At 44.5% G+C, this 24,559-nt stretch overlaps 1 protein-coding gene across 6 annotated transcripts in view; it reads left to right on the plus strand.

The window, feature by feature from the left end:
- APBA1 (amyloid beta precursor protein binding family A member 1) overlaps positions 1-24,559 on the plus strand; it is a 226,858-nt gene that overhangs the window by 154,281 nt on the left and 48,018 nt on the right. For all 6 annotated transcript variants that reach the window (XM_007969448.3, XM_007969446.3, XM_073021532.1 and 3 more), the window contains exon 2: positions 1,871-3,140. In XM_007969448.3, the coding sequence (XP_007967639.3) occupies positions 1,941-3,140 (1,200 nt within the window). In that variant the 5' untranslated portion in view covers positions 1,871-1,940. The remainder of the gene's footprint in view (positions 1-1,870; positions 3,141-24,559) is intronic.

Genomic DNA, 24,559 nt, shown 5'->3' on the forward strand with positions numbered 1-24,559 from the left:
CTTAGTCCACAGTTGCTATTCTCAGGAGTTAATGAGAGGAGCCCACAATTTTTCAAAAGAGGCTGGGTCTAATTTGTATCAAGTGAGACTCACGTCAAGTAGGGAAGCGATAAAGACTGTTCATCTCTTGTAAACCATGATTCTTTTCTTCTAGCGAGCACAAGTGAGGGGTGGATCCATCAAAGAATGGGAAGACATGATACTTTTGCTTGAATGTAGACTTGGTAGCTCCAAAATGGTCTCCTTTGCTATTGGGATGGTCATCAATGCTTGAAGGAAATTGCTGTGGTTGTGATGGGGAGTTGAGTAGAGTATAATGCATCTCACTACTAGAGAGTCAATCAGATGTCCCTGGTCCTCCTGGGGCCGTCTACTATTATATTTAAGAGTTCACTTCCCATCCATTGTGTCCATTTGTAAGAGAGGCTCTCCAAAAGAACACAATAGCAAGTTTACACATACTGTTGAGCCTATTTACCACAGGGATCTCAAAATCATAGTGGTCCTGCCTGTTTTATTGTTGTTCTTTACATTCTTTGTGTCTATTTCTATACACTGCACCGATTATACTATAAAGCTATTTTGTGATAAGAAGAATTGAGAGAGACGGAAACCAAATCTTTCTCTCGAGCTACAAAAGTTATCTGAAAATAGACAGAGACCTACCCATATTTTTTAAAAATTACACTTGTTATCCAGTTATAGCTATAATGGCAACTCATAAAATCATAGAATTTTAGATGTAGGTTATATGGGGAAAGTGAGTATAGTCCTCCCTTGATATCTGTGGGGGTTGGTTTCAGGACCCCAGTGGATATAAAAATCCATTATAAAATGGTATAGTATTTGCATATGATCTATGCACATCCTCCCATATACTATAAATCATCTCTAGATTTCTTATAATACCTAATACAATATAAATGCTATGTAAATTGTTGTTATACTTTATTTTTACTTGCATTATTTTTTATTGTTGTATTGTATTGGATTTTTTTCCCTAATATTGTCTCCGTGGTTGGTTGTATCCTGGATGCTGAGTGCGCAGTAGGGAGGCCTGACTATTAGAAACCAGCTGCTGTGTAACATTGGCCTCCAGGAAAACGTGTCTCCTGGTCAAACAAGTTAGGGAAAGCCTGTATCCTGTATCTTCCTCCTTCTGGATATTAACAATGAAAAGTCATCTGTAACTCAGCATTTTCCAAACTTATTTGATTACAGAATCTTTTTTACCCTGTGTAATAGCTGTTAACACCCTGCATATAGGAAATGAGTCCAGTCACACCGTGGAGGTCCAGAAAATTAAGCCACTTGCCTGAGGTCACAGAGTCAGTAATGACAGAGCCATGGCGGGACCCCACTGCTAGCTGTTAGCCTCCCTCAGAATGGCTGCATACTTGTGTTGCCAGCAATGGCTTCAAAAGGTGTTCAAGATTATGTTTCTTTGAAATTGATTTAAAGAGTGATTTCTAAAGTTGTAGGATCCTAGTTTAATTTGGAGAGATTTATCTGTTAGCATATAGAAAATGTGTCAATTGGCCCATTCAATTTAGTAGTACTCTTTATTCAGATGCATCAGAAATGGGACCCGAATCGTATGCGTGGTGGAGAACAAAACGTTCCTGAGGCGCTCAGTGTGAGGGGTGGGGAACGGAGAAAGCCAATAAGCAATTAATCAAGTAGATATGTAGTTACAAATTATGATGCGTGCTATGTATGTGCTGTCAGATTGAGCTTAAATTTGCAGTCATTTTTTAATTGACCCAGAACCAAAGGAATCAATAGCAGTTGTTTTTATGGTTATCTAAATATTCAGCTCATAACGACAGTTTGCACCACGTGACAGCCTCTCCCCTTCTTGTTTTTCCAGCCCAGTGGAGCAAAATGAGAGCGCAGTGAGCCGGGCCCAGCTTCTCTCCTAGCCGTCCCCGACTCCCACCATGAACCACTTGGAGGGGTCTGCGGAGGTGGAGGTGACCGACGAGGCGGCAGGTGGGGAGGTGAACGAGTCGGTGGAGGCCGACCTGGAGCACCCGGACGTAGAAGAGGAGCAGCAGCAGCCGCCACAGCAGCCGCACTATGCGGGCCGCCACCAGCGCGGGGGCGCCCTCGAGGACCTCCGCGCCCAGCTGGGCCAGGAGGAAGAGGAGCGCGGGGAATGCCTGGAGCGCTCAGCCAGCACTGAGAGCGGCTTCCACAACCACACGGACACCGCCGAGGGCGACGTGATCGCCGCGGCCCGCGACGGCTACGATGCGGAGCGTGCACAGGACCCCGAGGACGAGAGCGCCTACGCCGTGCAGTACCGGCCGGAGGCCGAGGAGTACACGGAGCAGGCGGAGGCCGAGCACGCCGAGGCCACGCACCGCCCTGCACTGCCCAACCACCTGCACTTCCACTCGTTGGAGCACGAGGAGGCCATGAACGCGGCCTACTCAGGCTATGTCTACACGCACCGGCTCTTCCACCGCGGCGAGGACGAGCCCTACGCCGAGCCCTACGCTGACTACGGCGGTCTTCAGGAGCACGTGTACGAGGAGATAGGGGACGCGCCGGAGCTGGACGCGTGCGATGGCCTGCGGCTCTACGAGCAGGAGCCCGACGAGGCGGCCGCATACCGCCAGGAGGCCCTGGGCGCGCGGCTGCACCACTACGACGAGCGCTCAGACGGCGAGTCTGACAGCCCCGAGAAGGAGGCCGAGTTCGCGCCCTATCCGCGCATGGACAGCTACGAGCAGGAGGAAGACATCGACCAGATCGTGGCCGAGGTCAAGCAGAGCATGAGCTCGCAGAGCCTCGACAAGGCGGCCGAGGACATGCCCGAGGCCGAGCAGGACCTGGAGCGACCCCCTACCCCGACTGGGGGTCGCCCCGACAGCCCCGGGCTGCAGGCGCCGGCGGGGCAGCAGCGGGCGACAGGCCCCGCCGGCGGCGGCGAAGCGGGGCAGCGGTACAGCAAGGAGAAGCGCGATGCCATCTCGCTGGCCATCAAGGACATCAAGGAGGCCATCGAGGAGGTGAAAACCAGGACCATCCGTTCGCCTTACACCCCCGACGAGCCCAAAGAGCCCATCTGGGTCATGCGCCAGGACATTAGCCCCACCAGGGACTGTGACGACCAGAGGCCGATGGACGGCGATGTAAGTTGGTGCGGGTTCGGGCTTCCTCGGCCCCATGCAGCGGGAGGGAAGATGGCGCCCCATGGCCTTGTGTGCCCTTGGGTAGTGGCTTTATGGGAAATGGTCTGTGGGGAGGCTAATAACTTTTCCACCCTAAGCCTCAGAAGCAGGTTGCACCTAAACTCTCAAATACCAGCGGGAGAAAAAGTGTTGAATGCACTCCTCAGATTGTTAGCAGGATGGCTTCAAATCAGTGCTTCCCACACTGTGCCTGGAGGCCTTGTGAGAAATGCTTTCTTGGGTACATCGCCCTCCACCCCCAGTTTCTGATTCAGAAAGAGTGGGGTGGGACCCGAGGATTCGTATTTCTAATGCCAAATAAAAAACAAGCCCTGACTGAGGAAGGAGAGACTTCCTTGGAAAGGATTATTGCGAAGGGGAGAAAGATGCTGTTTCATTATAGGGAGGAAGGACTGTGGCGGTAGGAGAACCTCTGACCTTAAGATCTTTAAGGGTCTCTAGGGTTAGGAACAAGGGGGAAGTTGTTTTATAGGGAGGAGTAGCCAAGTAGAAAGAACGGGGTGTGTGAAAGTGGCGTGAAAAGGGTGGGAGTTGAATGTGCCGTGGATCAGAGAATGTTTCTACCTGAGACCAGCGTTTTCTCAGGAGTGGTAGTATGCAGGCCAAAGTTCACGCACCTGAAGGAAGGAGAGACCCTTAACCAAAGTTTGGTTAGCAAGCAGTTCAGCTGATGGTTGGTGAAGAAAGAATGGAAATGTGGAGGGTCTGCGTCTGGCCTTGTCATAGGTAAACAAGAGGAGCATCCCTATCCCTGCTCTAAGTCAGAGGAGGAGGAGTTTCCAAGAACACAAAAGGATGGGAGTATTTCTTCACTTTGTTTCTCTGGTTCTCAGCTAAAGTTCAATGTTGTCACTAACAAGTTCCTAAAAATGCTGGTCCCAGGACCACAATTTGGGAACTGCCTTAAATCAATCCCTTGAAGATTTGGGATGGGTAGTGTGCCCTCTTTGGAGGAAATCCTTCCGAGCCTTTTTCTGCCAGGGGTTTCTGCAGTTGGTTTGTTTGTTTTGTTTTAAGATGGAGTCTTGCTCTGTCACCCAGGCTGGAGCTCAGTGATGCTATCTCTGCTCACTGCAACCTCCGCCTCCTGGGTTCAAGCAATTCTACCTCAGTCTCCCGAGTAGCTTGGATTACAGGCAAGTGTCACCACGTCCAGCTAATTTTTGTATTTTTTAGTAGAGATGGGGTTTCATAATGTTGGCCAGGCTGGTCTCGAACTGCTGGCCTCAAGTGATCCACTCACCTTAGCCTCCCCAAGTGCTGAGATTACAGATGTGAGCCACAGCATCTGGCCGGTTTCTGCGATTTTTTTTGTTTCGGTTTGGTTTTTTGAGACAGAATTTTACTCTTTTTGCCCAGGCTTCAGTGGAATGGTGCGATCTTGGCTCACAGCAACCTCCACCTCCCAGGTTCAAGTGATTCTCCTGCCTCAGTCTCCTGAGTAGGTGGCATGACAGGCGCATCCACCATGCTCAACTAATTTTGTATTTTTAGTAGGGATGGGGTTTCACCATGTTGGCTAGGCTGGTCTTGAACTCCTGACCTCGGGTGATCTGCCTGCCTTGGCCTCCCAAAGTGCTGGGATCACAGGTGTGAAACACCGCTCCCGGCCTCTGCAGTTTTTTCACCCACCCTGTGCCTCATTGTGGGCTTCAGTAGGTGCATAATTTTCACATCTGGTTGTATCAGGTCATCCTTCCCACTTCACAAAAGATATGTATTCTGTTTTAAACCAAATTGTGTTTCATTGTGAAGAGCTACACAAAGTAATTGATGCCACTGTTGACATTTTCCATTTTTGAAATACTCAGGAAATGTTATAACGTGGCAAGCTTAGGTGTCACTATCTGTTCAGAATATACCAGAAAGACTAACTTTTGCTCTGACTCCTTTGCTATAAAGATTCTCTCTGCTTCTACTCTCCCTTTCCATACTCTTGAATAATTTTTAAGCCTTTCATTTAAAAATGGATCTTAGAGTAAGATAAGGGTCAAGAGCTTATATTCAATTTCATTTAATTCTACATTTTATGATTGCACCAGGACGTTTCTCAATACATATCTTTGGAGTGAGAAACCATTATTGTAAGGTATTTGTTCATTTTACTTACACATAAAGAGCTATGCAGGTCAGAGTGGTAGCATTCACCTCCTCTTCAAGGCATAGTCAGCATTTGCTGTTAGCGGATTAGAAAAGGTTGGAAACCAGTAGGGAAGGGAACTTCATTTCTCTCCAGCAAGGGGGCAGCATTGGGTCAGTGAGTTCAGACACGTCCTGTCTCTCTCTTTTCTAGGCTTCTGATTCAGTGAAAAACAGGTACACTCACATGTAGAATTCTCCTTGACCTCCAGCTGTCTCCAGATTCCTCCCAGCTAGGAGGGATTGCAGCAAGCATTTTGCAAATGAGGTGGAAATAGAGCAGGTTTTCAAAAGTAGGGAGTTGGCAAAAGGCTGACCTCTGTATCCTTTTAGAAACCTGGAAAGCCACCAGGGGAAAAAGCTGCAGGCACAGTTGGTCCAGATGCTGGCCTCTTCCTTCAGCTTTCTCCAGCGCGCCAGCTCCTTGAAATGACCTGCTTAACCAGTTGCCCCTGCAGCCTCACAATGAGCCCACAGCACAGCCTATGGTAGGGCTAGAGGCTGGCTTTTATTCATTTGAACTAGGAGAACAACTTAACTCTCTTGCATACTGTTTCATTCAAAAGGTAAAATTAATTCTAGAACATTGTATGATGCTTTAGGAACCCACTGTGTCAGAAATTCAGCTTAATGCTAAGAAATCAGTATGGATCACTGGGTTATGAATAGTTAATATGAAGTGAAACTGAAAACCTGTGCTTTAGAGTATTCCAGCAGTCATTTTTAAGCTATTTGTGGGTTGTATTTCATCTGTCATGCCATATGTATAGGAAAGACCTTCCTTTGCTGCCTCTTTAATGGTCTTATGAGAATATAATTATGTTACATTCTGTTGATTTCCATCTCAGCATCAAAAAATATTTACTGAACACTCATTCTCCATGTACGCTGTTATAGAAAATGGAAAGGTGTTTTAAAGCCATGTGTTCTGAAGTCTGTCTGGGTGGTACTTATTAGAAATGCAAGTTACTGCCCTTCCTTTCCAAACCAGAATACCTGATGTGGGGCTCAGTGATCTGGTTTTTTGTTTCATTTTATTTTATTTTGTTTTGTAAACTTTCTCTGAGATTCATGAGCGTGTGAAAGATTGAGAACTAATGATTTAAAGGAAAAAATGTATTATCTGGGCACTTTCCCCATGTAAGTGCTGTGGATATAAGATTTAACTAAATCTTTTATTAGCACAGATAAAGTTTTAACAAAAAGAACTATCTCACTGTGCTTATGGCCAGCAGACCTGGAGAAATGGTATTCTTACAAAAGCAGTATTTTGAGTATTTGCATTCTCAAAGTAGCAAGATCAGAAACTATAATGAAGCAAATAAAAGGAGACAAAAAAACCTGTATTGCCATTTGTCACCCACCATTGCTAATTACTAAATCTGCTTTTAACACTACTTTTAATTCCCCCAGAACTTAAGCACTTTTTTCTTGGAGCAAACTGGCATTTGTTTGCTGGTGAGTTGTATAGAGAGAGAAAACGGGATTGCTTATCCGTAAGAGTTTACTGAACACATCTATTACATGCTCAGCACTGAGAGAAAATAACTGTGTTCTAAACATTTGAAAAAATACTTATGTGCTTTTCTTCTAGTAAGGAGTTTCCATTTTCTAAATATATGCTTGAGAAGTATCTCCCAATCCCCTTCTTGAAAAATATTGATAATGAAGACCTGTCCTTTTCCTTTTCTTTGTTTTGTTTTGTTTTGTTTTGTTTTTGAGATGGAGTTTTGCTCTGTTGCCCAGGCTGGAGTGCAGTGGAGCAATCTTGGCTCACTGCAACGTCCACCTCCCAGGCTCAAGCAATTCTCCTGTCTCAGCCTCCCAAGTAGCTGGGACTTCAGGTGCATGCCACCATCCCCATCTAATTTTTGTGTTTTTTAGAAGAGACAGGGTTTTGCCATATTGGCCAGGCTGGTCTTGAACTCCTTACCTCAGGTAATCCACCTGCTTCAGCCTCCCAAAATACTGGGATTACAGGCATGAGCCACCAAGCCCAGCCTGAAGACCAGTTCTGAAAACCCATAGCCTACTGATCTGTCTATAGGCAACAGAATCATTCGAGAACAGAGTCACAGTAGACTCAGGGAGATTGATGCTAGCAAGCACACGGTGTAAACTGGATGGTTTTGGCTACTTTAAGTGGTGTGGTATATAGCTTGAAATGATGTTTATCTCTTCTCCCTCCTAGAATTCCAGTAAAATAATAAAAAGCACAAACGCTGACAGAGGAAACAGTAACAGATGAGCACAACAAAATTTGACAACACCCAAGTGGTAACTGGCTGTGATGGAAGGGTTAGTGTGCCCCAGGATTTCCAGTTCTTTTATTTTTTCAAACACGGAGAAGACTGCACTTCCTCATTCTCTAGAAGTTAAGCATGGCCAGGGAAATGTGAGCCCTGAAGTGTATTGCTTCCAAGTGGGAGCAACTAAGACCATGCTTTCTTCCCCGGTGGAAACAAACCCCAAAGCCTTATGTTAAGGGGGCAGCCTCACAAGATGGTTGTGCCCCTGTCAGCACAGGTGCCATGAAACCACAATGAGTAGGGCTCCCTGGGACATGTATTCTGAGAGAGGAATCAACCTTTATTGTTTTAAGCCACAGAGATTTTTGGGGTGGTTTGTTATCACCACGCAGCCTGGTCTATCCTGACTAACACACTGATGAGGTTTCTGTTTTCTGTCTTCTGCCAAGTGTTTGTGAGGATGTGTGCAGTAGACACCCCCCAAAAAAAGACTTAAGAATTTGAGACACAGATACCTCAGGTGGCAGAAATATGAGGAGTACGGCTGAAGAAAAGAAGAGGATTATTTGGAAGCCTGTCACAGGAGACATTAAACTTCCTGGTGCCTTCTCCAACCCATGAAGCCAGGCGACTTCTCCAACCCATGAAGCCAGGCGACTCCTCCTCCCCGCAGAAGATGGGAGGCTTCTGTAAGGAAAGGGTGAACCAGAGGAGCACTGAAACTGGGGACATGGCAACAGTTGGAAATGGAAACAAGGTACCTTGGGAAACACAGGGCCCACTAAGCAGCGAGACCCAGAGAATGCCTTACAACTCTTAGTTGTCAGGCTTAGAATCCAACCCACTCAGGACCCCTCGTCCCCAGCAGATGAGTGTATTCCTCTCTGAGGTAACAAGCCCAAGAGAAAATACTACAGATACTAATGTTTGGGGGTTTCCCAGTATACCACTTGGCTTTCCACCTGATCACCCCATAGTGACGGCTCCTGCATCATAAGCACATGATCTTCCAGTAGGCTTTTTGGGGATTTACTCTTAAGTATGAGTGAACAGCCAAGGATCACCAGACATTTAAAGAACATCTCTCACATCAAAGACAAAGACATAAAGCAAATGGAAAGTCACTTGGAGAAATCAAGGCAGCAAAATTGAGGAAATCTTCCAAACAGTAAAACAAGTATGGCAAAAGTAGTAGGAACAAAGATAAAACAGAAGGGGAAATAATGAAAGACCATGTCCTGGAGGCAGAGAACACAGGAACTTCCAGATTAAAAGAGTCTGCTGGGTACCTATCTAGAATAATGAAATAGAAAAGACCCACAGAAGTTTCAGAACAGGAGGGAGAAGAGAAGATTGTACAGGCTTTCGAGAAATAAAACCAACAATGATCAGGAAACACAATGATGTTGGACTTTTCACAAGCAACACTGGAAACCGGGGGACCTACAACCAGTCTATCTTCAATTCAGTGTGAAGGTGCAATAAAGATGTTTTCAGACATGCATGATCCCAGAAAATTTACCTCATATGCACCCTTTCTCAGGAAACTAGTGGAGGATTGCTCTTCTTGCATGGGAGCATAAACCAAGAAAAAAGATGCAAGATCCAGGAAACAGGGAACCCAACCTGGGAATGCAGCAGAAAGAATCTCCAGGTGATGGGAAAGGAGATCCCAGGATCACAATGGTGCAGAAGTCCAGCCACCAATCCCGTGTGGCCTGCCGCTCGCAGGGTTCCAGTTAGTCTCTAGAAAGAGTGGAACTGAGAGATTTCCTGATAAATTTATGCCACCAGGAGTTTTAGATGGTTTTAGGAGAGTTTGGCATAAGTTATTTATCAGTCCATAGAAGACTAAGCAAATGGAAAAACAATTCCATTATTTACCTCAGTAAAAGCAATTGTTATATTGGCAAGAAATACAATAATGATATGCATTGTAGCTCAGCAGGGAAGAGTATAGTCTTCAGAACACAAGCACTGAATATTGATTAACCAGAAATTGTAATATTGAGAGGATGAGGGTGCATGTAACATGAAAGAGGTAAACCTTAATTGTTTATAGTAGAGCCAGGAAATAATATCTAAAATTGAAAAACCAAGGTAAGGCAGTATAAACATGCTATTTATGAATATGGAAATAAATACCAGGGAAAAATGTTAGAAGAGCGGGACCATGGCATGGGAGGGAGAGCGAAGACTTAGATTTTTGCCATAAACTGCATGATATCATTTGACTTTTAAAATTACATTCATGTATTTCTTTGCTTTAATTGAAAAATATACAAGAGTAGAAATCCTTTAGAGATGACTCACAAAGGAACCATCTCATTGTTACTGCTTTCCTGGAGACACAAAGGCAAACACTTCTGTACATTTTGTGCACAATTTCTAAGAAACAACTGCTTTATTAACTATGTTATGTGGTAAGATGAGTGCACTAAGTTTTTAATTTCCTGCAGTGTTTGTGTTAAGCACACACACTTGCATTTGACTTACATGACACACGTAAGAGTAAAGAAATAAAAAGTAGGTCAAGGCTGGAACTGTACTACTTAAGGTGAAGAACACTAATTGGTAAATGAATTTACACCTTGAAAATGAAAAACCTGAAGAGTGCAGGAGCTGTGGACTTGATAGTGTGCTTAGTTTGGAAAGCACAGAACAGTTATGGGAAGGATAGCAGCAAGAATACTAACTGCAGTGGGAGCGATGCTTGCTGAGGTGAAATGTGATGCGTTCATTTCTCCTCGGGTTTGTATACTTATGTAGGTTAATGGTCTTTACTTCAAAAATGAAATGTTTTTGAGACGACTTCTTTTACCAGAGTGCATTTAGTGGCCCATTCTGCAACTTAGGATCTGCAGTACAGTGTCATTTCTGTCCGTGGGGAATAATGCTCTAAGATACCTTAGTTGTCAATAACAACAACAAAATGAGGCGTTTTTCTGTGAACTGTGAGAACCTAATGCAACTGGAGTAATTTTTTTAAAGATTTAATGATCTTACTGGTACACCTTTAAAATGAAAAGGCTTCATCTTGAAATCCCATTTGAAGAGTGATTCATTTCAATCAAGAAAAAAAAACAAAAGGAGATGGGAGAATGTTTGCTTTTGATCTCACCACCTGGATTGGAAGTATTGCCTCCAATTATTTTAACTTGTCTTTAGAGTTTCACCTGTCAGTTCAGCTCTAGGCAAGACGTGTTGCCTGGCAGGTGTCTCCCCTACTGACATCAGACCATCACCACCTAGAAATCACCAGAGCAAAACTTGTCCGGTGATCTGCACACCAGAAGGCAAGTTCTCCAGTTACTTTGTGCTCTGTAGAATAAAAGAAAGTGATGGAGAAGATTGATCTTTTTTAACCCTCTGGGCTCCAATTTTTTTCTCTTTGCCTGACCCCTTTCCCAAGAGGAATCGTTCTCAACTTTTTTGATGGATTGTCTCACCAGACTTTATATATGTGAAACTGTGCCAAGAAGTGATGGGACAAACAACATGGAAAGAAATGGACGATTTAGCGAGAGAGAATTTTGTTGTCAGTTTCCAGTTAGAGTTGCAGCTCATAGGCCACAGTTCGGGCGTCTGACATGCTTGCTGAATAAGTGTATGCTCAATAAACTGCCCAGTAGTCTTTAGAAAAATTGTGTCCTCTGCCCCAACTATGCACTCTTTAGAGACAGTCTCACTCTGTGACCCAAGCGGGAGTGCAAGGATACAATCCTAGCTCACTGCAGCCTTACACTTCTGGGCTCAAGCAATCCTCCTGCCTCAACCTACGTAGTAGCTAGGGCTACAGGTGCATACCATCATGCCCAGGTAATTAGTGTGTGTGTGCGCGCGCATGTGTGTATGTGTGTGTGTGCATGTGTGTTTTGTAGAGACAGAGTCTTGTTATGTTGCCCAGGCTGGTCTCAAACTCCTGGCCTCAAGCATTGGCCTCTCAAAGTGTCATATTACAGGCATGAGCCACCATGCCCAGCCACTCTCATTTTTTCTATGATAAGTGTACTGGGGCCGTATTGGAGAGGAAGGGAAGGTGCTGGGAGAGGAACAGATATATCATAGATAATTGAATTTCATATGTAACCCAGTTGTATCCTGGAGCCCATGTTGTCCTGGAAGTTATGAAATGTGATTTGAGTATAAACATAATCATCTTTAAAATGAAAAATACTCCAATTACACGTGTAACTGGCAGCATGTTCTGAGTCCAAAAATGTAGTTTCTCAATCCACTTGTTTTGAAACACAGTCTTCGCTGAGTGCTTTCTTGAGAGCATCCATAAGAGAGGAGGATTTCTGTTTAGACACAGGCCTCTTCACTCCCCTGAGGAGTTCCACTTGCAGTTTTTCTCCTGTTGTTTCTCATATTGAGACAACAGACATTCACCTTGACAGGCCTAGCTGACCCCTTGGTCACACCCTACCCATGGGATACCAGAAAGTAAGTAAAGAAGTCTGGTAATGGATTGAAGGAGATTTGGAGCCAGTCTGAACATTTTGGCCCCAGTTTACCCAGAAGGAGTAGCTGAAAATAGACGACTTTTTGTGACCCAGGAGAATTATGAAATGCGATTTGACTATAAATGTGATCATCTTTAAAATGAAAAATCCTAAATGTCTTTATGCTTATCTGGACTGGCCTCTACTCCGTGCTTGTAACCTTGCGGATCTCATCTCTATCCAGGTCACATTCCGATTAATTAAAGTCAGGGCCTCGCTCTCTAAACAGATTTCAAGGCCCCAGACTTCTCGATTACAGCCTTTGGAGGTTGGTTCTTGGCACGGGTATTAATGAGATTCAGTCAAAATTGGTAAGCACTGGCTTAGGCTGTGGACCAGAGTTTAACACTCAACTCTTTAGGATCTCGTTTTCCACTTTTCTTCCACGCGTTAACCTGTTGCCTCTGTAATTCACTGTCGGCGTCTCATCCTTCTGTATCTCCCTCAGAGCAAGTCACACAGATGTGCTGCTCAGAGTGTCCACCGTATGTAAATCTTTGGCTCACAGTTGATCTGCTGCAGTCACCCTGAGTTGGTCACCTGCTTTCCTTCCAGGCTTCAGTTTCCTCATCGGTAAAATGAGTTAATCTCTTGCCCTGATCATGTGTACTTTTACATCCACATTTTTTTTTTTAATTTCAAGAAAAATGTTACAGTGAGGGTGTAGGAGCACCATGGCTTCATCTGGGACCTTGATTTCCTTGATGTTACCCCCTCCCTGCCCTGAATTCAGCATGCCACCGACATGGATTTTTTTTTTTTTTTTTTTTTTTGACAGTTGCTAGGAGACTTCTGATCAAGGTCAAGTGCACATGCTAATTCATTAAGACTTGTTAGCAGCATCTTATCCTGTCGACCTTGCTGTTGTGTTGTCAAGCTTACAAGGGCGAGTGAAAAGAACTGTCTTGCTGCCAAGGGATTCCATTTTTTTGTGAAGGATTCTTGTTAAGATATTCTGAACAAGAGATTTCCTCTTGCTGATTACACCTTGCAGAGTTCTGGCCAGACAAAATTTTTCCAGGATCTGGTTAGCAAAGGATGAAGTTGAAATGGGATCTGAAATCAAGTAGACAGAATTTGGAATTATTATGTGTTCAGTTGGAGCCCTGTTTCCCCAGGTGGATTGATTCTTGGCTGGAATGTGATGTATTCTTAGGGAAGGGAAGAAGGGTGGTTCTAGGATAGTTAGCCCCAGTCTGTGTGTGGTGTTAAGAGGAAAAACACTCCAAGCATCCTTATCTCTGATTTTCCCCTTACCTGCTGCAGAAGAGTATACATTCCAGTGTCGGCTCTAAAACCAACTTTGTTTTCTTATATGATCCAGACTGTTTAGAAAAATGGGGCTGGCAGACCCTCTAAGTCAACATCCCAGAAGCTAGAAGCATAACCTTAGAACCAAAGGACCCGCTGCCAGGACAGCAGTAATGGAACCCAGTGTATTTCCAGGCAGACCTCAGAAAAGGATGGGAAACTTCTTACACAAGCAAATATGTTCTCAACCATCTGCTATGCAAAGTGATTGAGCTGAGCTGTCATAGCTGTTTCTCTGCTAATACCTTTGTGTTTTGTTGAACACCAGCTATATATAGGAATAAGAAATACGGCCTCAAAGCTATGCTGTTCCTTGTTTTGCCAGTGAACTAGAGAGAGTTTGTGACTACTGTCCTTAGTCAAAAGTTGAACGTGCATCTTACAATTTATCATCCACTCATTCAATAAACATTTTTAGATCCCTCTATAGATCACACACTGTGCAAGACCCCAGGGATACAGAAATGACAGATAGAGGCTCCGACTGATGCAGACACAGGCTCTGCTGGTTCAGAGTGTATGAATCTAAGCTAGTCCTTTGTCAAGCCCCAAGCCAGACCTTCGAGCCTCCTCTGCTCTTGAGCCTTTCATCTGAATCCTTATTTGGTGTCTTAATTATCTGTTGCTGTGTAACAAATTTCCCCAAAAGTTAGTGGCATAAAACAACCCTCCTTGATTATCTCACAGTTTCTCTCCATTAGGGTCTCTTGGAGGCTGCCATCAGGGGGTCAGGTGGCCTGCGGTCATCCCAAGCTCACATGCTTGTGGGCAGGATTCAGCTTCTCATGGGCAGTGGGGCTGAGGGCCTCAGTTCCCAATGGACTGTTGGCCGGAGGTGTCCCCAGTTCTCTGCTACGTGGACTCTCTGACACTTGGCATCTTGCTTCATAAAGTATGCAAGATAAGAAGGTCATGGAGTCTGATAGCAAGATGGAAGTCATGGTTTTTTGTAACCCAGTCACAGGTGATATCCTGTCATCTTTGCTGTATTTTATTGCTTAGAGTAAGTCACTCCACCGTTCTCCCTCCCCAGGGAGGAGATTTGCCCAAGAGGCTGAATACCAGGAGGTAGAGATGATTGGGAGCCATTTGAGAAGGCTGCCTGCCACATTTGGTATCTGGCCTTGTCCCATGTCAGCTACTGGACTTCCAATTTAGGGCAGAGCAGCTGCTGGCCTTGTCCTCTCCTACTGATCTTGTCAACCATTACCAACTCCTGGGCTGCGTTTGTTTGTTGTCTGGCTGCGAGGAGGCAGATTTGCAGATCCCGAAGTGATCGATGGATGATGAAACCAAAGTGACATAAAAGGGAAGGTGTGTGAGAGCCAGCATGGAGATGGGGCAGGGGGCCACACCAGAGAAAGCTAGGACTAGGGCAGGCTGTGGAAATGGAGAAGAGGAGGTGTTGTCCTGAAGAAAGAGTAGGTCCATGGTGGACTGCGCAGAAGGAGAAGGAGTTTAACTTTATTCCCAAGGGACTGCCATTGTCAAAAGACTTTGCTATAAAGACCCTTTCATAAGTTAAGGCAGAGCTTTTCAACCAGTGCTAATGATCCTCCCGGACTTTGGGGATGGGAAGTGACCTGGGCCACCGGGCACGTTGTCTTCAGCCCTTGTGCAGCCTCATCATGGCCTCCAGGTCCTCTCTGTGTGACCCAGTGTATTGTACAAATATTAACATTTCCCTGTGTGCCATGATGCAAAAAGTTTGGTAAGCACAGAGTTAAGGGGCCTTGCTGGTATGGGGGAGCCGTGCAGGAGAGACCAGGCCTTGAGACAGACTGGTGTCTCAGTGCTTGGTTTCTCCCTTGGGTGTGGCATGTGGCTCTTCCTCTTCATGCTTCCATCTCAACCGCCTTTGCGCTGCTGGGGGCGTTTTCCATCGCAGGTGTTATCCATTATTGATGAGGCATGGAGAAGGTGGTGGTGAATAATTAAGTAGGTTTCAGGTGCAGAATGAACATGAAAGGGAAGAAACAATGAAAACAAAAAAGCCAGAGAAAGAATTCTAAGTTCTTTTGTGCCAATAGGACACCGGGTAGATGCTTTCTATAACTTTCCAGAAGGCCTGGCAGTTTTCTTTGAGTCTGATTAGTGACTTTAAGTCTTAGGTGTGCTGGTCATTTCCGAGTAATAACTGAAACAGTTGCAAGCTTTTCACAGCAGCAGTGAACACTCTAAACAGCTTCACCCACCCTGTTCTGAGCTGTTCATAAATGAAAACCAGTGCAATTTTCAAGAGTGATAATGGGGGAAAAGCTGCACCATGGGCTGGGGAGAGTTAAATGATGGGGAGTATTCAGTCTGGACTCTTGGAAATCAACACCCCAAGATTTTCTCTCTTTAAATAATTAATAGAAGGAAGAAAGTGTTTTGAGAGATGCCCAGTGCTGTAAAGTAGGAAGAGATACCTCCTGCAGTGCTCACCATTTAGAAAGGACTTTCTAGAATGGTGGCTAACAGCTATGGGACTTGCATCCCACTGATTCAGATTAGAGTAGGTGCAATGCGACTGCCGACAAGAGTGGTCAGAAATGTCAGAACAGTGAGGAGAGACAGGGCAGTGCCTGAGGACACCCTCTCTCTGGCCCCGTTTCCCACTTTGGCCTGCAGAGCTTGTCCACAGCACAGCAAACTGTCAACTAGCATGGGAGGATTTGCCAGCTGTGGATTGTTCACAGGCCCTTTGTGTCTCTTTTTTCTACCTTTTGGTCCTACCGTAGCACATTAGCCAATCAGGTCGGCTCACAGAGAGACCTGTCAGCATGTCTGATAAAGGGTTTGATGAAAGAGAAGGCTAAAGTCAGATGAGCACTTTTCATGCATCCACATCCTTCCCCATCGCCACAGATCATTGAGAGGCTGATTAGCTCTGAAGGTGTCTCTGCAGAGGTCTCCCTGTCTGCCTCCTGCCTTCAGAACCACACTGCTGCCTCTGTTTCCAAGAGCTCCTCCATCCAGCTCAGTTCTGCCTGGTTTGACTTGACCTTCCTCTGGTCTGGTCTGAACCAGCATATATAGTCTGGCACTTGAGCCCAATGTAGGATTATCTGTTGGTTTGGTTCAAACCGTACTGGCCTTGGAGGCAGCCCTTTTCTGTGTTGGTGTCGCTGGCTTGGCATACCCCTTATTCAGACTGCAGCGTGAGGCTGTCTCAGGCCCTCGGTAAAGGTGAAGAGACTTCCTGTGCCTAGAGGCGCGGCCCCTAGCTGGCCTCAGTGTCCTCCAGGCTTGCACCACATGCCCAGGTGCATCCTGATGCAGGTCCTGAGAGAGCCTCTTTTCCCCTGACTCCCACCCGTTCCTTCCACATGAGCTGGATGCTTTTTCACAGATTCTATAAACGTAGCAGAGTTTGGGGTGTGTGAAAGTTTCTGGTAGCAATTCAGAGCCGAGTGTCTTTTCTCCAGAAATAGTAGATGCTGCTGCCAGGAGGGATAGGCCAGCCCCTTCTCAGAAACATCAGCTGCTGATGCCCAGCAGTGACGCATGACTGCCTGGACCATTCAGGCAGCGAGGGGTTAATGCGAGGGTCGGACACCCTGGGAGGTGGTCATATCTCCTGTTACCAGCTGCATGATTGACTCGGGTATCTAACAACACTGGAAACAACTCACACGGGTACTGAGGTCAGGACTTAGCCTCAGCTCTCAAGTGAAGGCACTAGAGGTGGCCCAGCTGCCCAAACAGCACCCGGAAAGATGGAGAACTTTTGGATGTACCGATTTGAGTGTCACAAAGGAGAGGTAGGTGGATCCTAAGGCTTCAAAATCACATTTGCTGTTTTGCTTTTTATTTTCTTCTTCTCATCCTGTCAGGTTGTAAGTTGGTCTCTGCATTTCCCTTGATGGTAGGAGTTAGTATAGCAAGAATAGAGAGGGGGAGTGTGCATTACACCAGACAGGAGGCAGTGGAATCGGGTTTGCCTGGGGCTTGGAAGTCCAAGATGGCAAGGACAGAGCAAAGGCTGCTCGATCACTCAGGAAGGGTGCTTGGAAAGGGGTTGTGTTCTTTGCTTTCTCCCCATCAGCATTGCGTTCTGATTCTCCACGTTCTAATAAATGAGTCACTTTGGGCAGTGTACCTCCAATTCCATGCTCTGTGTTTTGTTTTGTGCTTCTGTGATGCTAATGAAAATGAATGGAGATTAGTGCCTTGCACATAGGAACTGCTTTGCTAGTCAGTGAGGTACTACGAATATAATGTACCCTTGTACAGTACCTGGCACACATAGTAAGCCATATGTAAATGGTCACTATGACTGTTCTTAGCAGGTAATGTGCTGTTACAGAAAATCCGCTTGTGCTCTTAGCTACATCTCTTAATAGGAGTTAAAAGTGGCTTTGGTTTTTCTCTCCCACAGAGCTAAGGGCCAGTGGCCTGGGAATGAGTGTGAGAACACCATCAAGGAATGGATGGACTTAAATGTAGAAATGAATAAAAGACTCCCTCATTTTTCCAAATTGTAATGCATTTCATTTAAGTACAGTGAGGCTGTTTCAAAGGGGGAAGAGATAACCTCTGTTTATAGGTCAGTTTTATCGGATAAGAACTTGTTTCCCCTTACACTGGTGTAGTTAATTGGTTATTTATTTATTTATTGCCTTTGAGAGCATGACTTCAGAAGCTTTTTGATGGTGAGAAATGCATTATTTTTGTGGTCTCTGATGATGACATCACCAATCTGTTGGAGCAGATTGCTGCTGTGCAAGGCTCTGGGCTTCGAGTGACCCAAGTCTTCAACCTATAGATTTAACATGGGTTAAACCGACTTGGGGCTGGGAACAGGAGGGCTTTGCCTGTGGGAAAAGAGAGAACAAAAATGGTTAGAACATTTTAGCTGATGGTTATCTCAAAATGTTTCATTGGTATTACTTGAATCCATTATAAATATGTATATAAAACAGTTCATTAAGCCCAGGCTATTATCATTTTAATGACATAATTATGCCCCTACAATGCCATGATAACTTTCTACTTCACCACATTAAAGAAATACAGATGTGCATTGATAATATAGTTTAAATTGAGACTGAATAGTTATGGATTTCTTAACCAGTTTCGATTTTTTGAAACACAAACATATCTTGGGGCAAGAAAAAAAACTAATCATGTATTTGGGGTTTTTAAAAACCATTCTAATGTGGAATGAGGTTAAGCTAAAATAACTTGGATCAGTGAGGGAAACAACGTACATCGGTGTGAGAAAAGAGATAAAGCTGGATAAACCAGTAAGCGTAAGTGCAAAGCTATTTGAGGACAGTGGACCTCGAGAAGTAATGCTGCATGTGTTCAGACCCACTCTCTATATAAACCTGTTTTTTGCTTCCTTTTCCTCTGATACAAAATGGATGTCTATACATGCTTCCATTTATTCAACACGTTTATTGAACTCCTGCTATATATTTTATGGGGTCTCTGTATGAGGCACTTGGAGAGGAAACATGTAAGCTGATGATAAATCCTGCCTTTGTGGTGCTTATTAAAATATTGTACTTAAAATATGATTACTGTCCTGTAGCATTACATTTTTATAAAATAGAAGGGAGACAGTGAGGCACCATAAGAATGGTGCAAACAAAATGCATGCAGACAGTTCTTGCAAGAGGGGCTTTCCTTTCCCTTAAGAGAACTAAGAAGGCTGCATGAAAGAAGTACTATTTGAAATGGAGACAGACTGCTGGAGCTTCCTGTATGTGAGGAGTTCAGACAGGAGCATAAACAAAGACGCTGAGCAGAAACACAGGTGATGTGCTGGGAACAGAAAGTAGTTCAGTTTGGATTGATGAAAGAGAATAGGAAGTAGAAGAGGGAAAAAAATAGTAAAATAATTAAGGCCAACCCTTGGAATGCCTTAAGTGCCAAAGTAAAAACTCTAGAATGTGTTCTATAAGCAAAAAAGAATGACTAAAGATTTTTGAACTGAGGAATGACTTGTTCAGGGCTTGTTAAATCTGCATTTTAAATGAGAGTAAATAGGTGCTTAATGACAGGTGTCTGGTGAAGAAGTTCATGAGCTCTTAGTGCTGTAGTCTCATGCAGCATATTGGCCGCTTAGTCACTTAAAGAGTAAAAGCCAAACACCTTATTCTCAGGTTCTCTGTGTTGTTCTACATATATGAAATTACTAAATAACTCAGTCTCAGATGGATTTGGCAAAACTGTGTAATTTTTAAAGAATTATGTTCTGCCCTTCATTACCATGAATTTCTGTCGCTGAGTTTCGTTGGAGGAAAGAGGCCAACAAGTGTTGGAACTCATTAAGGTTGGCTAGGGCTTGCTGGGGTACTTCACCGGGTATCCTAATCAGCAGTATGCCAAGATCGTATGTGAGCTGTGCTATAAATTAACAGTAGAGGCATGCATATGCCCTGATTCTCTTTTGTAAATCAATCACTATAATAGCATCACCCTCAACTCTTACATTTGGAAATGCTGTCTTGGTCGGGAGATAGTAGACATGCCAGAAGTTGCACACAGCAGTTGTATATACCCCCAAGCCTTAGCCAGTAATGAGCTGTTCTTACCGATAGACCATTAAGAGTGTTGGAACTTATGAATTAATGTAGAATCTTGGTATGATTTTATAGAGCCTTTTTGCTTTTCAATTTTACCCGTGAATAAAATTTTAATAAGGAAGGAAACGAGATGAAGAAAACATCCTCGTGGGCGTTTGTTGTCCTTGTGAGCACTCTCCCAGAGGGCTGAAATAACTTTTCTAACTGTTCAGATCATTAAAAGACTTGAATGCTTTGCCCGTGCCCAGGCACTGAACCCACCACTGGTGTGCATTATCACCAATTCATCCTCATGGCAACCCGGGAGGTGGGTGGTAGCTGTTTCCCCATTTCTCAGAAAGTATCAGAGAGGATGGATGACCTGCCCAGTGTCAGAGCCATGAGTGGTAGCCAGAATTCAAACTCTGATCTGCCAGATGCTGGGGCTTAAGCACTTAATCACCTTACTATCCTGAAACATAAGTTACCTTGTTTGGCCACAATATAAAATTAAAAACATTTCAAGGGGCTAGGTGCAGCAGTGGCGCGTGCCTGTAATCCCAGCACTTTGGGAAGCTGAGGCAGGTGGATCACTTGAGGTCAGGAGTTCGAGACCAGCCTGGCCAACATGGTGAAACCCCATCTCTACTAAAAATACAAAAATTGACTGGGTGTGGTGGCGGATGCCTTTAATCCCAGCTACTCGGGAGGCTGAGGCAGGAGAATTTCTTGAACCCGGGAGGTGGAGGTTGCAGTAAACTGAGATTGCACCACTGCATTCCAGCCTGGGCAACAAAGCAAGACTCCATCTCAAAAAAAAAAAAAAAAATACATTTCAGGGGAGAAATTAAATGTAATTATGTATGTAACTGTGTTCCCTGGAATCACACTATGCTTTTCAAAATGGATCCTAATATAGGAAAGGAGAAAATGGTGGCTTTGAGAACTAAACCCATTGTCTTAGGAGTTGATTGATTTTCAACCAACAGGCTTTATTCCAGAGCCTTTGGAGTCCCAAGCACTGTGATAGGAGATGATTCTGTGTCTCCTCCACTAGAAGGGTTTCTGACCCAGCCGGTGTAGGTGACCTCCGCACCCCTTGCCCATCTTGGCAGCCATCATGCCACACTTCAGCCACTGGGGCGGAGGTGCTCTAAGGAATCCCTGCATGTGTGTACCTTCAAAAAGCTGCTTAACATTCATTCATTTGAAGTGAGGACCAGCATTCTCAAAGTATTGGTAAGAAGTGATTCAGTTAGAACTTTACCTTGAGAACAATACTAAAAAAATAATCTTAATTTATCTTTTGACTATCAACCTATAGGTTATAGTTCCAACTGTACATGAATTCTTAGAACAGAGAAGTAGTACTGATTTTATATGATGTAGTATTGATCTTAGTTATAACTGTTTTCAAAGAAAAGTCACTGAATCACACAAAATAACCTTCAAATCACATGTGACTTTTGCAGCATGTTCAGAAAGGGTCATCTCAATCATAAAGAGAAACCAATTTCAGTAAAAATATTTAAGGACTGACTCCGTTTTCTTAAGGGCCTTTCTTAATTATTTGATATTCCAGTCATTCTCTTTAGAAGCACCTCTAATGTTACCATTCTTCCATTCATCACTCCTTCACTAACCAGTGCAACCCCGCCAGTTTCTCCACGGTCAACAGCTAGTTTGAGAAAGACTCCAACTTTGCCCTCTTCAACTTTATGCAGTTTTGCTATCTCTGTATTTATTTTTGCAATATTTGCACCTCTGCACTTTGTTTGCTATTATTTGTTTTTGTTTTGTTTTTGCCTTGTAACGACAGATGGTCCCAACAGTCAACAGAACAGTTGACAAAGATGTGGACCAGATAAATAGATGCTAGTGTTTGGGACCGTTCAGGTAGGCACTAATATTGTGTCTTAGTCTGTTTTCTTTTAGTTCTGGAGGCTGGGAAGTCCAAGGTGGAGGGGCTGCATCTGGTAAGGGTTTTCTTGCAGGTGGGGACTCCGCAGTGCAGGGCATCACATGTCAAGGGGGTTCACGAGGGACGACCAAACTGACTTTTATAACAACTCCACTCTCACAGTAACTAACCCACTCCCTCAATAACCCATTAATCCATCAATCCTTGAATGTATCAATCCATTCATGAGGGTACAGCTCTCATGACCCAGTCACCTCCCAGAAGTTCTACCTCTCAACACTGCTGCACTGGGAACCAAGTTGCTAACACAAGAATTCTAGGGAACACACTCAAACTTAGCACATTATAAGTAGCCGGCTCATTTGTGACTTTTTGTGACATTAAAACTTTTGTTTTCCTGCAGCTACTCAGACAGTGACCACTGTTTACAGAAGTCACCCTGTATTTGTAACCTATATGGGTTTGTCTCCCCTGAAAGACCAGGCATTTCTTGGGGGAGGCCGGGATCTGGGTTTATTTGGATACTGTCAGCATTTCACTGGTGAATGAATGGCCCACATAGAACTCACTTTTTGTGTGTCTCTTGACTAGAATTTCTCCAAAACTCTTTCAAGATCCCTGAATTCCTCTCCACGTCATGGCCCTGCTCTCTGAAATCCTGCCTCAGTCCTCAGGCCTTTCTAGAATAGAATGTTGTTCATCATCTATTTGGAAGGAGGCAGGAACCCTTTACCTCCAGCTTTGGGGGATTCTTATTATCATCCCATCTACTTTTCCTAATTATAAAAGTTTCTTTCTGCAGATCTCCAAGGGATGAGAGTGGTAACTCAATCCCTCATTCCTTTAGATCTTTGGTTCAACTCAGGAAATAGTTCTGAATGCCTATATTAGGCTTCTTCAATGAGGGGAGCAGGCCAGTGACTCACAAAAAAAAAAAGAAAAGAAAAAAAGAAAAAGAAAAAAAAAATCCACTCCTGGGGCAGAGAGTAGGAGCTGAGCTGTAGCTCTTGGTAACACCCTGTGCTATCCTCCATGGGGCTCCAGCCACTAGTCCCTGCCCGGCTCCACAGCCTCATTTCTTATCTGTCAGAGCTGTGCTGTTCCTCCTCCCTGCCTGTGTTTCCAGTATCTTCCCTGTTTTTCCATCCCATACTACTCTATGAAGACCATATGGTGTTCAGGACTCAGCTGAAGCACTACCTCCCCAGGGAGCATTGCCTGATGCACACCCCTCCCCTCCTGCAGAACTGACCACTCCCTCTGTGTCCCCACTGTGCAGAAGGACACCCTGGCCACCTGCTGGGGGCCTGCCTTTCCATATCTGCCTCCTCCCATTCTCTGAAAACAGGTCTCCTTCCTCTTTGTTTCCTGGCCCAGTGTTAGGAACACAGATAGGACTGAGATGTCTGTCGAAGGAACAAATAAATAGTAATAACTTGTGGTGGTGCTTCTCTTCCCTTCAAACAGCCTGAAAGTTCCAGGATCTATTTGTATGTCTCCCCACTACCACGAGAAGCGCTGTCTTTGCCCTTAAGAGATGTTCAGACAGAATTAAAATGAGGCTGGGGACAGTGGCTCACGCCTGTAATCCCAGTACTTTGGGAGGCCAAGGCGGGTGGGTCACTTGAGGTCAGGAGTTTGAGACTAGCCTGGTCAACACGATGAAACCTCATCTCTACCAAGAATACAAAAATTAGCTGGGCGTGGTGGTGTGCATCTGTAGTCCCAGCTACTTGGGAGGATAAAGCAGGAGAATCACTTGAACCCAGGAGGCAGAGGTTGCAGTGAGCTGAGATCACACCACTGCACTCCAGCCTGGGCAAAAAGAGCGAAACTCTGTCTCCCAAAAAAAAAAAAAAAAAAAAAGAATTAAAATGAACGATCAACTTTGCCTTGGGATACTTTTATATCCTTTACCCACCTCTGGCTCCAGTGCCAATGGACAGGATGATACATTTCTTGTCTGGGATTCAGGAACCTGGTCTTGAGGCTGAAAGCTTTGCTCTGTGGAATCCCAGAGCTGTGGTAGTAAAACTTAGATGGTAGCTGTAGAGAATCTACTAGAACATTATCTGCAGAAGATGAGTTGTTAGCTTAAAGAGACCTTGTAATTATGTAGAACAGGGAGTTGTTGGTGAGTCATCTCTGCGCACTGCATCCTAGACTTCTGGGTTCAGCACTTACCTTTGTAAGGTAAGTTGACCCTACATTTACGTCCCACCCTCACAAGCAAATGGTCTCATTTGCTTAAAATTGGATATCTATCCAGTGGCCCAGAAGGCATGAGACTCCAGAGAGAGATATATGTGACAACAATTTTACTTTTTCTATCATATTTCATTGCCTAAATTTTGCTTGCAATGTATTCTTTGAAAGTTAACAGTATTATATAATTTCTGGTTTTTTCCTCCATTTTTAAGAGTATATCAAGGTGGAAGTTGGACGTAATGGACAAAGGTCTTGTAAAGCAGACATTTGAGATGAGCTAAACACTAACACCATTGTTGAGGCTTCATGGGGCCATGTCTGTTTTGAAGCTGTTTGTCCACCCTTGACATTTAGACAATGGTGTGGTGATTTTTAGGCTTCCATTAGATGGGGTCCTCTCTCATTTGGGGACAGCTTTCTGCATCAAAAGTGTGTCCTTGGAGCCTAAGTGACAGTCATCAAAGGCAAAGACCATTTCTCTAATTCAAAATGCAGATTGAGGCCAGCCACAGCAGCTCACACCTGTAAT

Source organism: Chlorocebus sabaeus, chromosome 12, assembly GCF_047675955.1.
Source record: "Chlorocebus sabaeus isolate Y175 chromosome 12, mChlSab1.0.hap1, whole genome shotgun sequence".
Lineage (NCBI taxonomy): Eukaryota > Metazoa > Chordata > Mammalia > Primates > Cercopithecidae > Chlorocebus > Chlorocebus sabaeus.